Genomic DNA, 13,042 nt, shown 5'->3' with positions numbered 1-13,042 from the left:
ATAGGTACAGGACAGTTATATGGGGGAGGGGTCCCTGTAATAGAGGAGAGATAGGTACAGGACAGTTATATGGGGGAGGGGTCCCTGTAATAGAGGAGAGATAGGTTCAGGACAGTTATAGGGGGAGGGGTCCCTGTAATAGAGGTGAGATAGGTACAGGACAGTTATAGGGGGAGGGGTCCCTGTAATAGAGGGGGGATAGGTACAGGACAGTTATAGGGGGAGGGGTCCCTGTAATAGAGGAGAGATAGGTACAGGACAGTTATATGGGGGAGGGGTCCCTGTAATAGAGGAGAGATAGGTTCAGGACAGTTATAGGGGAGGGGTCCCTGTAATAGAGGAGAGATATTTACAGGACAGTTATAGGGGGAGTGGTCCCTGTAATAGATGAGAGGTAGGTACAGGACAGTTATAGGGGGAGGGGTCCCTGTAATAGAGGAGAGATAGGTACAGGACAGTTATAGGGCTAGGGGTCTCTGTAATAGAGGAGAGATAGGTACAGGACAGTTATAGGGGGAGGGGTCTCTGTAATAGAGGAGAGATAGGTACAGGACAGTTATAGGGGGAGGGGTCCCTGTAATAGAGGAGGGATAGGTACAGGACAGTTATAGGGGGAGGGGGGGTCCCTGTAATAGAGGAGAGATAGGTACTGGACAGTTATAGGGGGAGGGGGGGTCCCTGTAATAGAGGATAGATAGGTACAGGACAGTTATAGGGGGAGGGGTCCCTGTAATAGAGGGGGGATAGGTACAGGACAGTTATAGGGGGAGGGGTCCCTGTAATAGAGGAGAGATAGGTACAGGACAGTTATATGGGGGAGGGGTCCCTGTAATAGAGGAGAGATAGGTTCAGGACAGTTATAGGGGAGGGGTCCCTGTAATAGAGGAGAGATATTTACAGGACAGTTATAGGGGGAGTGGTCCCTGTAATAGATGAGAGGTAGGTACAGGACAGTTATAGGGGGAGGGGTCCCTGTAATAGAGGAGAGATAGGTACAGGACAGTTATAGGGCTAGGGGTCTCTGTAATAGAGGAGAGATAGGTACAGGACAGTTATAGGGGGAGGGGTCTCTGTAATAGAGGAGAGATAGGTACAGGACAGTTATAGGGGGAGGGGTCCCTGTAATAGAGGAGGGATAGGTACAGGACAGTTATAGGGGGAGGGGGGGTCCCTGTAATAGAGGAGAGATAGGTACAGGACAGTTATAGGGGGAGGGGTCCCTGTAATAGAGGAGAGATAGGTACAGGACAGTTATAGGGGGAGGGGGGGTCCCTGTAATAGAGGAGAGATAGGTACAGGACAGTTATAGGGGGAGGGGGGGTCCCTGTAATAGAGGATAGATAGGTACAGGACAGTTATAGGGGGAGGGGTCCCTTTAATAGAGGAGAGATAGGTACAGGACAGTTATAGGGGGGAGGGGGGTCCCTGTAATAGAGGAGAGATAGGTACAGGACAGTTATAGGGGGAGGGGTCCCTGTAATAGAGGAGAGATAGGTACAGGACAGTTATAGGGGAGGGGTCCCTGTAATAGAGGAGAGATAGGTACAGGACAGTTATAGGGGGAGGGGTCCCTGTAATAGAGGAGAGAGAGGTACAGGACAGTTATAGGGGAGGGGTCCCTGTAATAGAGGAGAGATAGGTACAGGACAGTTATAGGGGGAGGGTCCCTGTAATAGAGGAGAGAGAGGTACAGGACAGTTATAGGGGGTGGGGCCCCTGTAATACAGGAGAGATAGGTACAGGGCAGTTATAGGGGGGGGGTGTCCCTGTAATAGAGGGGTGATAGGTACAGGACAGTTATAAGGGGAGGGGTCCCAGTAATAGAGGAGAGATAGGTACAGGACAGTTATAGGGGAGGGGTCCCTGTAATAGAGGAGAGATAGGTACAGGACAGTTATAGGGGAGGGGTCCCTGTAATAGAGGGGGGATAGGTACAGGACAGTTATAGGGGAGGGGTCCCTGTAATAGAGGAGAGATAGGTACAGGACAGTTATAGGGGGAGGGGTCCCTGTAATAGAGGAGAGATAGGTACAGGACAGTTATAGGGGGAGGGGTCCAAGTAATAGAGGAGAGATAGGTACAGGACAGTTATAGGGGGAGGGGTCCCTGTAATAGAGAAGAGATAGGTACAGGACAGTAATAGGGGCAGGGGTCCCTGTAATAGAGGAGTGATAGGTACAGGACAGTTATAGGGGGAGGGGTCCCTGTAATAGAGGAGAGATAGGTACAGGACAGTTATAGGGGGGGGGGGGGTCCCTGTAATAGAGGAGAGATAGGTACAGGACAGTTATAGAGGGAGGGGTCCCTGTAATAGAGGAGGGATAGGTACAGGACAGTTATAGTGGGAGGGGTCCTGTAATAGAGGAGAGATAGGTACAGGACAGTTATAGGGGGAGGGGTCCCTGTAATAGAGGAGGGATAGGTACAGGACAGTTATAGGGGAGGGGTCCCTGTAATAGAGGAGAGATAGGTACAGGACAGTTATAGTGGGAGGGGTCCCTGTAATAGAGGAGAGATAGGTACAGGACAGTTATAGGGGGAGGGGTCCCTGTAATAGAGGAGAGATAGGTACAGGACAGTTATAGTGGGAGGGGTCCTGTAATAGAGGAGAGATAGGTACAGGGCAGTTATAGGGGGAGGGTCACTGTAATAGAGGAGAGATAGGTACAGGACAGTTATAGTGGGAGGGGTCCCTGTAATAGAGGAGAGATAGGTACAGGACAGTTATAGGGGGAGGGGTCCCTGTAATAGAGGGATAGGTACAGGACAGTTATAGGGGGAGGGGTCCCTGTAATAGAGGAGAGATAGGTACAGGACAGTTATAGGGGGAGGGGTCCCTGTAATAGAGGAGAGATAGGTACAGGACAGTTATAGGGAGGGGTCCCTGTAATAGAGGAGAGATAGGTACAGTACAGTTATAGGGGGAGGGTCCCTGTAATAGAGGAGAGATAGGTACAGGACAGTTATAGGGGGAGGGGGCCCTGTAATAGAGGAGAGATAGGTACAGGACAGTTATAGTGGGAGGGGTCCTGTAATAGAGGAGAGATAGGTACAGGACAGTTATAGGGGGAGGGGTCCTGTAATAGAGGAGAGATAGGTACAGGACAGTTATAGGGGAGGGGTCCCTGTAATAGAAGAGAGATAGGTACAGGACAGTTATAGGGGAGGGGTCCCTGTAATAGAGGAGAGATAGGTACAGGACAGTTATAGGGGGAGGGTCCCTGTAATAGAGGAGAGATAGGTACAGGACAGTTATAGGGGAGGGGTCCCTGTAATAGAGGGATAGGTACAGGACAGTTATAGGGGGAGGGTCCCTGTAATAGAGGAGAGATAGGTACAGGACAGTTATAGGGGGAGGGGTCCCTGTAATAGGGGAGGGATAGGTACAGGACAGTTATAGGGGAGGGGTCCCTGTAATAGAGGAGAGATAGGTACAGGACAGTTATAGGGGGAGGGGCCCCTGTAATAGAGGAGGGATAGGTACAGGACAGTTATAGGGGGAGGGGTCCCTGTAATAGAGGAGAGATAGGTACAGGACAGTTATAGGGGGAGGGGTCCCTGTAATAGAGGAGGGAAAGGTAAAGGACAGTTATAGGGGGAGGGGTCAGTTCTCTCTCCCAGGCTCTGATTGCTGAGTTCTCTCCCAGGCTCTGATAGCTGAGTTCTCTCCCAGGCTCTGATTGCTGAGTTCTGTCCCAGGCTCTGATAGCTGAGTTCTCTCCCAGGCTCTGATTGCTGAGTTCTGTCCCAGGCTCTGATTGCTGAGTTCTCTCCCAGGCTCTGATTGCTGAGTTCTCTCCCAGGCTCTGATAGCTGAGTTCTCTCCCAGGCTCTGATAGCTGAGTTCTCTCCCAGGCTCTGATTGCTGAGTTCTCTCCCAGGCTCTGATTGCTGAGTTCTCTCCCAGGCTCTGATTGCTGAGTTCTCTCCCAGGCTCTGATAGCTGAGTTCTCTCCCAGGCTCTGATAGCTGAGTTCTCTCCCAGGCTCTGATAGCGGAGTTCTCTCCCAGGCTCTGATTGCTGAGTTCTCTCCCAGGCTCTGATAGCTGAGTTCTCTCCCCGGCTCTGATAGCTGAGTTCTCTCCCAGGCTCTGATTGCTGAGTTCTCTCCCAGGCTCTGATAGCTGAGTTCTCTCCCAGGCTCTGATTGCTGAGTTCTGTCCCAGGCTCTGATAGCTGAGTTCTCTCCCAGGCTCTGATTGCTGAGTTCTGTCCCAGGCTCTGATTGCTGAGTTCTCTCCCAGGCTCTGATTGCTGAGTTCTCTCCCAGGCTCTGATAGCTGAGTTCTCTCCCAGGCTCTGATAGCTGAGTTCTCTCCCAGGCTCTGATTGCTGAGTTCTCTCCCAGGCTCTGATTGCTGAGTTCTCTCCCAGGCTCTGATTGCTGAGTTCTCTCCCAGGCTCTGATAGCTGAGTTCTCTCCCAGGCTCTGATAGCTGAGTTCTCTCCCAGGCTCTGATAGCTGAGTTCTCTCCCAGGCTCTGATAGCTGAGTTCTCTCCCAGGCTCTGATAGCTGAGTTCTGTCCCAGGCTCTGATAGCTGAGTTCTCTCCCAGGCTCTGATAGAAGTTCTCTCTCTCTCGCAGTGCCTGACCCCGCAGTTTCTGTTTGAGAGGGTGAATCGGACGTCGGAGCGCCGCCTGGAGGTTGAGGGGTATATGGCGGTGTCCGGGGGGCTCCTGTTCTACGTGTCGGACCCCCCCGCAGCCTGCGCGGGCCATCGCACATGGAGACTTGCCCGGGGAGACCGCGGCCAGCGAGACCGCACAGGGGCTACTGGGGACAATACTGCCCAAATACCAGGGTCAGGGGCAGGTGAGGGGGCAGGGAGGGGAGGGAGTGTGAGCTGTCTCTTTAGACAGAGGTTGAGTGTGAGGTGTCTATTTAGACAGAGGTTGAGTGTGAGGTGTCTCTTTAGACAGAGGGGGAGTGTGAGCTATCTCTTAAAAGAGAAGGTGACTATGAGCTGTCTCTTTAGACAGAGGTTGAGTGTGAGCTCTCTCTGTAGACAGAGGGGGAGTGTGAACTGTCTCTTTAGACAGACGGGGAGTGTGAACTGTCTCTTTAGACAGACGGGGAGTGTGAGCTGTCTCTTTAGACAGAGAGGGAGTGTGAGCTGTCTCTTTAGACAGAGATTGTGTGTGAGCTGTCTATAAACATGGGGAGTGTGAGAAGTCTCTTTAGACAGAGGGTCAGTGTGAGCTGTCTCTTTAGACAGAGGGTCAGTGTGAGCTGTCTCTTTAGACAGAGGGTCAGTGTGAGCGGTCTCTTTAGACAGAGGGTCGTGTGAGCTGTCTCTTTAGACAGAGGGTCAGTGTGAGCGGTCTCTTTAAACAGAGGGTCGGTGTGAGCGGTCTCTTTAGACAGAGGGTCGGTGTGAGCGGTCTCTTTAGACAGAGGGTCAGTGTGAGCTGTCTCTTTAGACAGAGGTTCGGTGTGAGCGGTCTCTTTAGACAGAGGGTCAGTGTGAGCTGTCTCTTTAGACAGAGGGTCAGTGTGAGCTGTCTCTTTTTCTCTTGCCCCAGCCCTGCCTCAATGCTCAGGACATCTTAAACATGACCTCAGACCCCGCTCACGTGACCCCGGAGGTCACAGGGGTTGTGCTGGCCGTAGTGTTGGAGGGGGGGTGCCTGACCCTCCTCCCACCCCCCAAATTCTTTATGGAGTACGTCTACCAGAAGCTGGGAAACGAGGGCACTAACCTGAGCCTGGAGGGTGAGTCACACCCGAGTTACCCCAAAATACCTGTATACTCTCTGGTACACACCCATGTGTGCCCCTGCATTCCTTTATACAACCCCATACACCCTTATATACACCCACATATCCTCTTATATAGCTTTATACACCCATATATACCCCTATACACCCACATATCCTCTTATATAGCTTTATACACCTATATATACCCCTATACACCCACATACCCTCTTATATAGCTTTATACACCCATATATACCCCTATACACCCACATACCCTCTTATATAGCTTTATACACCCATATATACCCCTATACACCCACATATCCTCTTATATAGCTTTATACACCCATATATACCCCTATACACCCACATATCCTCTTATATAGCTTTATACACCCATATACCCCTATACACCCACATATCCTCTTATATAGCTTTATACACCCATATATACCCCTATACACCCACATATCCTCTTATATAGCTTTATACACCCATATATACCCCTATACACCCACATATCCTCTTATATAGCTTTATACACCCATATATACCCCTATACACCCACATACCCTCTTATATAGCTTTATACACCCATATATACCCCTATACACCCACATACCCTCTTATATAGCTTTATACGCCCATATATACCCCTATACACCCACATATCCTCTTATATAGCTTTATACACCCATATATACCCCTATACACCCACATATCCTCTTATAGAGCTTTATACACCCGTATATACCCCTATACACCCACATACCCTCCTATATAGCTTTATACACCCATATACCCCTATACACCCACATATCCTCCTATATAGCTTTATACACCCATATATACCCCTATACACCCACATATCCTCTTATATAGCTTTATACACCCATATATACCCCTATACACCCACATACCCTCCTATATAGCTTTATACACCCATATACCCCTATACACCCACATATCCTCTTATATAGCTTTATACACCCATATATACCCCTATACACCCACATATCCTCTTATATAGCTTTATACACCCATATATACCCCTATACACCCACATACCCTCTTATATAGCTTTATACACCCATATATACCCCTATACACCCACATATCCTCTTATTTAGCTTTATACACCCATATATACCCCTATACACCCACATATCCTCTTATATAGCTTTATACGCCCATATATACCCCTATACACCCACATATACCCCTATACACCCACATATCCTCTTATATAGCTTTATAAACCCATATATACCCCTATACACCCACATACCCTCTTATATAGCTTTATACACCCATATACCCCTATACACCCACATATCCTCTTATATAGCTTTATACACCCATATACCCCTATACACCCACATATCCTCTTATATAGCTTTATACACCCATATATACCCCTATACACCCACATATCCTCTTATATACCCCCATACATCCTTATGTAGCACATGTACCCCCACCCTCCGTGAGGTGACTATAGGGTACGTGTGGTGCAATACCTGTGGCTCACAGGAGCTCTGAGCCTCCGCTGCAGGGAGCCTGGGGTGTATCCTGGAACTATCTTCGGCAGAGCCTCCACCTGTAACGGATCCTACTGTGTGGCTGTACCCGTTACAGGACCCACACACAGTCATGTGAAAAAGAAAGTGCACCCTCTCCGAATTCCCTGGTGTTACATATCAGGACATAATAACAATCATCTGTTCCTTAGCAGGTCTAAACATTAGGTAAATACAACCTCAGATGAACAACAACACGACATATTACACCGTGTGTGTGTGTGTGTACACATGACATACTGTATTACACCGTGTGTGTGTGTGTGTGTGTGTGTGTGTGTGTGTGTGTGTGTGTGTGTGTGTGTGTGTGTGTGTGTGTGTGTGTGTGTGTGTGTGTGTGTGTGTGTGTGTGTGTGTGTGTGTGTGTACATGACATATTACACCGTGTCAGGATTTATTTAACAAAAATAAAGCCACAATGGAGAAGCCATGTGTGAGAAACTAAGTACACTCTTACTGCTGCCATAGCTTGTAGAACCACATTTAGCAGCAATAACTTGAAGTAATCGTTTTCTGTATGACTTTATCAGTCTCTCACATCGTTGTGGAGGGATTTTGGCCCACTCTTCTTTACAACGTTGCTTCAGTTCATTGAGGTTTGTGGGCATTTGTTTATGCACAGCTCTCTTAAGGTCCAGCCACAGCATTTCAATCGGGTTGAGGTCTGGACTTTGACTGGGCCATTGCACCACCTTGATTCTTTTCTTTTTCAGCCATTCTGTTGTAGATTTGCTGGTGTGCTTGGGATCATTGTCCTGTTGCATGACCCAATTTCGGCCAAGCTTTAGCTGTCGGACAGATGGCCTCACATTTGACTCTAGAATACTTTGGTTTACAGAGGAGTTCATGGTTGACTCAATGACTGCAAGGTTCCCAGGTCCTGTGGCTGCAAATCAAGCCCAAATCATCACCCCTCCACCACTGTGCTTGACAATTGATATGAAAAAGACTGAACAAGTATGGTTTGTTGTGAAGGGTGAGAAAGCCTCTTCTCTCTAAAAAGAATATGGCAGCACGGCTTAGGTTTGCAAAGTTGCATCTGAACAAACCACAAGACTTCTGGAACAATGTCCTTTGGACAGACGAGGCCAAAGTGGAGATGTTTGGCCAAAATGCACAGCGCCACGTTTGGCGAAAACCAAACACAGCATATCAGCACAAACGCCTCATACCAACTGTCAAGCATGGTGGTGGAGGAATGATGATTTGGGCTTGTTTTGCAGCCACAGGACCTGGGAACCTTGCAGTCATTGATTCTACCATGAACTCCTCTGTATACCAAAGTATTCTAGAGTCAAATGTGAGGCCATCTGTCCGACAGCTAAAGCTTGGCCGAAATTGGGCCATGCAACAGGACAATGATCCCAAGCACACCAGCAAATCTACAACAGAATGGCTGAAAAAGAAAAGAATCAAGGTGGTGCAATTGTCCAGTCAAAGTCCAAACCTCAACCCAATTGAAATGCTGTGCCTGGACCTTAAGAGAGCTGTGCATAAACAAATGCCCGCAAACCTTAATGAACTGAAGCAACGTTGTAAAGAAGAGTGGGCCAAAATTCCTCCACAACGATGTGAGAGACTGATAAAGTCATACAGAAAACGATTACTTCAAGTTATTGCTGCTAAAGGTGGTTCTACAAGCTATTGAATCATAAGGTATACTTAGTTTTTCACACATAGCTTCTCCATTGTGGCTTTATTTCTGTTAAATAAATCATGACACGGTGTAATATGTCATGTGTACACACACACACACACAGTGTAATATGTCACGTGTTGTTGTTCATCTGAGGTTGTATTTACCTAATTTTAAGACCTGCTAAGGAACAGATGATTGTTATTATGTCCTGATATGTAACACCAGGGAATTCAGAGAGGGTGCACTTTCTTTTTCACATCACTGTGTGTGTGTGTGTGTGTGCGTGTGCGTGTGCGTGTGCGTGTGCGTGTGCGTGTGCGTGTGCGTGTGTGTGTGCGTGTGTGTGTGTGTGTGTATATATATATATATATATCGCATATTCCTTTATTTAAAGCTGAATTATGTATTGTCATTTAGATAGAAATCCATTTGTCTTTGCCTAGTATACAGCCACATTTTCCCTACACAAACCCCCCCCTGGCTCCGAACAAACTCCCCCCTCCCCCAGCCCCAAACAAACCCCCCCCCAGCCCTAAACAAACCCCTCTCACAAATGTGGGGGAGGGTGTAATTAGGTGAGTTTGTGATGGGCAATGCTGTGCAGCCCTGCTACGCTGCAGAGAGATGGGTAAAGCTCCTAATTGCCCCTGTCAGGGTTTATATCTCCCGACTCCCAAGGTCTCCTCTGAATCTGCCCCAAACATTAAGTCCCATTAGTGCCCTCGCTCCTCCCCTCTCATCTCCAAGAGGAGGCAGCTCCATTCCCCCCTGTCTCTTCTCTTAACAAGCTGTGGTGACACATGTCCTCTCCTCCCAGCCTTGACCATGCTCATGGGGAATCTGAGCCTGGTGATGGAGGGCGACCATGAGGACCATGAGGACCATGACCACGAGAGCCACGACCAAGGACTTCAAGGAGACCACCACGACGAGGACCATGATGGACACGGACATGATCACCATGATGATGATGAATTTGGAGCTCATAACCACAGTGACCAAAGACGTAGGCGCAGCCTGAGCCGGGCTGTTGAGACACACGTGCTCACCTGGGATGAGGTGCCTATATACATATATATATATATATACACACACACACACAAGGACAGGGAACTCCCACCGACGGGTGACACAGTGGCCCTAACCGAAGGGACTTGGGTGTTGCCCTGGAATTAGACAATTATTTAATGGTGGTATTGCCCCAGGACGAGTATTGAAAGGGGGTTGAATCTCCATTAAATACCCCTCCTCGGGTAACAGCCAACAAATACCCTTGCAATACCCCAGCGGGTATTATGTCAGGATGAGGAAGACACAGCATCAAATACCCCTGTAATAACCATCGCAGGAAGACATAGGTTTGCAAGGGGCAACTTCATCATGAAAATACCCCTCGGACGTGTGTCACTGTGTTTGTTCTGGCACAGGACAGGTATTAATTGTGGTCTTGCCCTGAGAAGGGCATATAATTGGGTGTTTATTGCCCTGGGAATGAGTATTTAATAACAGTGTTGCTTACTGTCAGGTATAGCATACCTGTGAGCACATGACCTGCATACAGGACAAGGGTTAATACACAGCTCGCAAGCTGCCCCACTTTTAACCTCTGCAAAGGTCCCTGAAATGATCAATATCTCCCCTTAATCCATCCCCACATACCACCTGCCACGGGCAGCACGCAAGTGAGCACGTGACTTAGATATGTAACCAGGGTTATTACACACGGCTACTCCATCCACCCCACCTTTCTCCTGATTAAGGAACTTTCAATGAGTTTATTTTAACCTCTTACTCAATTGCAATCATATCTATACGCTCCACCACCAGAGAAATGATGCAAAATATGTCAATTAATATGTCTGCCAGGATCTCAGGTCCCTGTTTATTATAGGAAAAACGAAGCACTTAACACACAAAAATTTATTGTAACAAAATGTGTCCGAAAATGTAAATACTATCTCAAGAGCGTGCAACAGTTCATTCAGAGACACAAAGCATCACTTATTAAATATATATCTATATAATGCAATACAGTGCTTAGATACAGGAAAAAAATGATTACAAGAACATACAGTTACAATAAATGCAGAACAGTTTCTTAAAATAGCAGGATCAAACAGAAAACAGAAATCTCTGTACAGTACGTTACCATATACCATAAGTTTTCCCCAGAGAGGTCACTGGCGTAGAAATATGAAAATTCAAGTGTTTGATCCCAAAACACACTTCTGTTGAATTCTGATGTCATAACCCCAGGGCAAGACCTATATACCATTCTTCTCCCACTGAAAACCCCATAAGCCCAGCCCTGCCATAAATCAGCTGTTATGTTGACAGTTTTACGACAAAGAAAAAAAACCTCCTAAAAAAAAGACGTTTAAATCTTTGCCCCAAAATAAAAACGTGCTCAAAACTTCCTCTCTCTAATACTTAGACACCCGTGAGTCATATCAATAGATGACGGACGTAACGAGACTAAGTATGACTGTCTTGCTCCTAAATTTGAGTGACAAATGCATATCTGTCCCTTCTTACCCACGCAGTCTGTGGTCTTATTGCAGGCGTCTTCTGGCAACGATCACAGATCTCTGAACGTTATACTGTGGCATAGAGGATATCCCCGTAATAAATTCACTGTATTGGGGAACGCTTTCTTAGCCACGCCCCCGGAACCCTGCAGAACCCTGCAGAGAATGTCTTTGAAGTAGCTCTAAAAGGATCCTGTTTATAAAGATCTCAAAATAACTGCCCTTATCTAGAGACTCTATCAGCCCCGTACAACGCATCTTGTAGGTTTAGGGTCCATAAGTGATAACCCACCAATGAAGTCCTCCGTGAAGCTCCGGACAGGGCCGGGAAGAGTCTTCACCTGTCATAAAGCCAACGTTTTGTACTGTAGCTACATTAACCCCTGAATCAGCAGATTGATTAAAATACCCCACCATTTTTATTACCCTTACGGAGGATTTTTGATGGCGGTTTTGCCCCCTGCAGATGTGTTTCAGCCCCCGGGAGATCCTGACCATACACGGGGTGGACGCTGGCCTGGGAGCCTCCCCGGAGGAAGTCACACAGATCAGCCTGTCTCTGATCCAGCAGCAACTGAGTGAGGCGTGCGCCAAGAGGCATCAGCACGGAAGCAGCGAGGGGCAGTTATCCACCGCTCAGAGTGAGTACAGACTATATATACACAGGGGCAGTGAGGGGCAGTTATCCACCGCTCAGAGTGAGTACAGACTATATATACACAGGGGCAGTTATCCACCGCTCAGAGTGAGTACAGACTATATATACACAGGGGCAGTTATCCACCGCTCAGAGTGAGTACAGACTATATATACACAGGGGCAGTTATCCACTGCACAGTGTGAGTACAGACTATATATACACAGGGGCAGTTATCCACCGCTCAGAGTGAGTACAGACTATATATACACAGGGGCAGTTATCCACCGCTCAGAGTGAGTACAGACTATATATACACAGGGGCAGTTATCCACTGCACAGTGTCAGTACAGACTATATATACACAGGGGCAGTTATCCACCGCTCAGAGTGAGTACAGACTATATATACACAGGGGCAGTTATCCACTGCACAGTGTGAGTACAGACTATATATACATAGGGGCAGTTATCCACTACACAGTGTGAGTACAGACTATATATACACAGGGGCAGTTATCCACTGCACAGTGTGAGTACAGACTATATATACACAGGGGCAGTTATCCACTGCACAGTGTGAGTACAGACTATATATACACAGGGGCAGTTATCCACTGCACAGTGTGAGTACAGACTATATATACACAGGGGCAGTTATCCACTGCACAGTGTGAGTACAGACTATATATACACAGGGGCAGTTATCCACCGCTCAGAGTGAGTACAGACTATATATACACAGGGGCAGTTATCCACCACTCAGAGTGAGTACAGACTATATATACACAGGGGCAGTTATCCACTGCACAGTGTGATTACAGACTATATATACACAGAGGCAGTTATCCACAGCACAGTGTGAGTACAGACTATATATACAGGGGCAGCGAGGGGCAGTTATCCACAGCTCAGAGTGAGTACAGACTATATATACAGGGGCAGCGAGGGGCAG

General features: G+C 47.6%; 1 protein-coding gene across 1 annotated transcript in view; it reads left to right on the top strand.

Annotated features, from left to right (window-relative positions):
* Nucleotides 1–4,683: 4,683 nt before the first annotated feature.
* SLC39A4 (solute carrier family 39 member 4) overlaps nt 4,684–13,042 on the top strand; it is a 58,994-nt gene continuing 50,635 nt past the window's right edge. Inside the window, exons 1-4 of the mRNA XM_075580883.1 lie at nt 4,684–4,816; nt 5,527–5,716; nt 9,741–9,982; nt 11,918–12,092. Coding sequence (XP_075436998.1) covers nt 5,557–5,716; nt 9,741–9,982; nt 11,918–12,092 — 577 coding nt within the window. The 5' untranslated portion in view covers nt 4,684–4,816; nt 5,527–5,556. The remainder of the gene's footprint in view (nt 4,817–5,526; nt 5,717–9,740; nt 9,983–11,917; nt 12,093–13,042) is intronic.

The sequence above is a fragment of the Ascaphus truei genome, chromosome 2 (genome assembly GCF_040206685.1).
Source record: "Ascaphus truei isolate aAscTru1 chromosome 2, aAscTru1.hap1, whole genome shotgun sequence".
NCBI classification, from domain to species: Eukaryota; Metazoa; Chordata; class Amphibia; order Anura; family Ascaphidae; genus Ascaphus; species Ascaphus truei.
The sequence above is the reverse complement of the archived record's forward strand: the minus strand, read 5'-3'. Positions and strand labels throughout refer to the sequence as shown.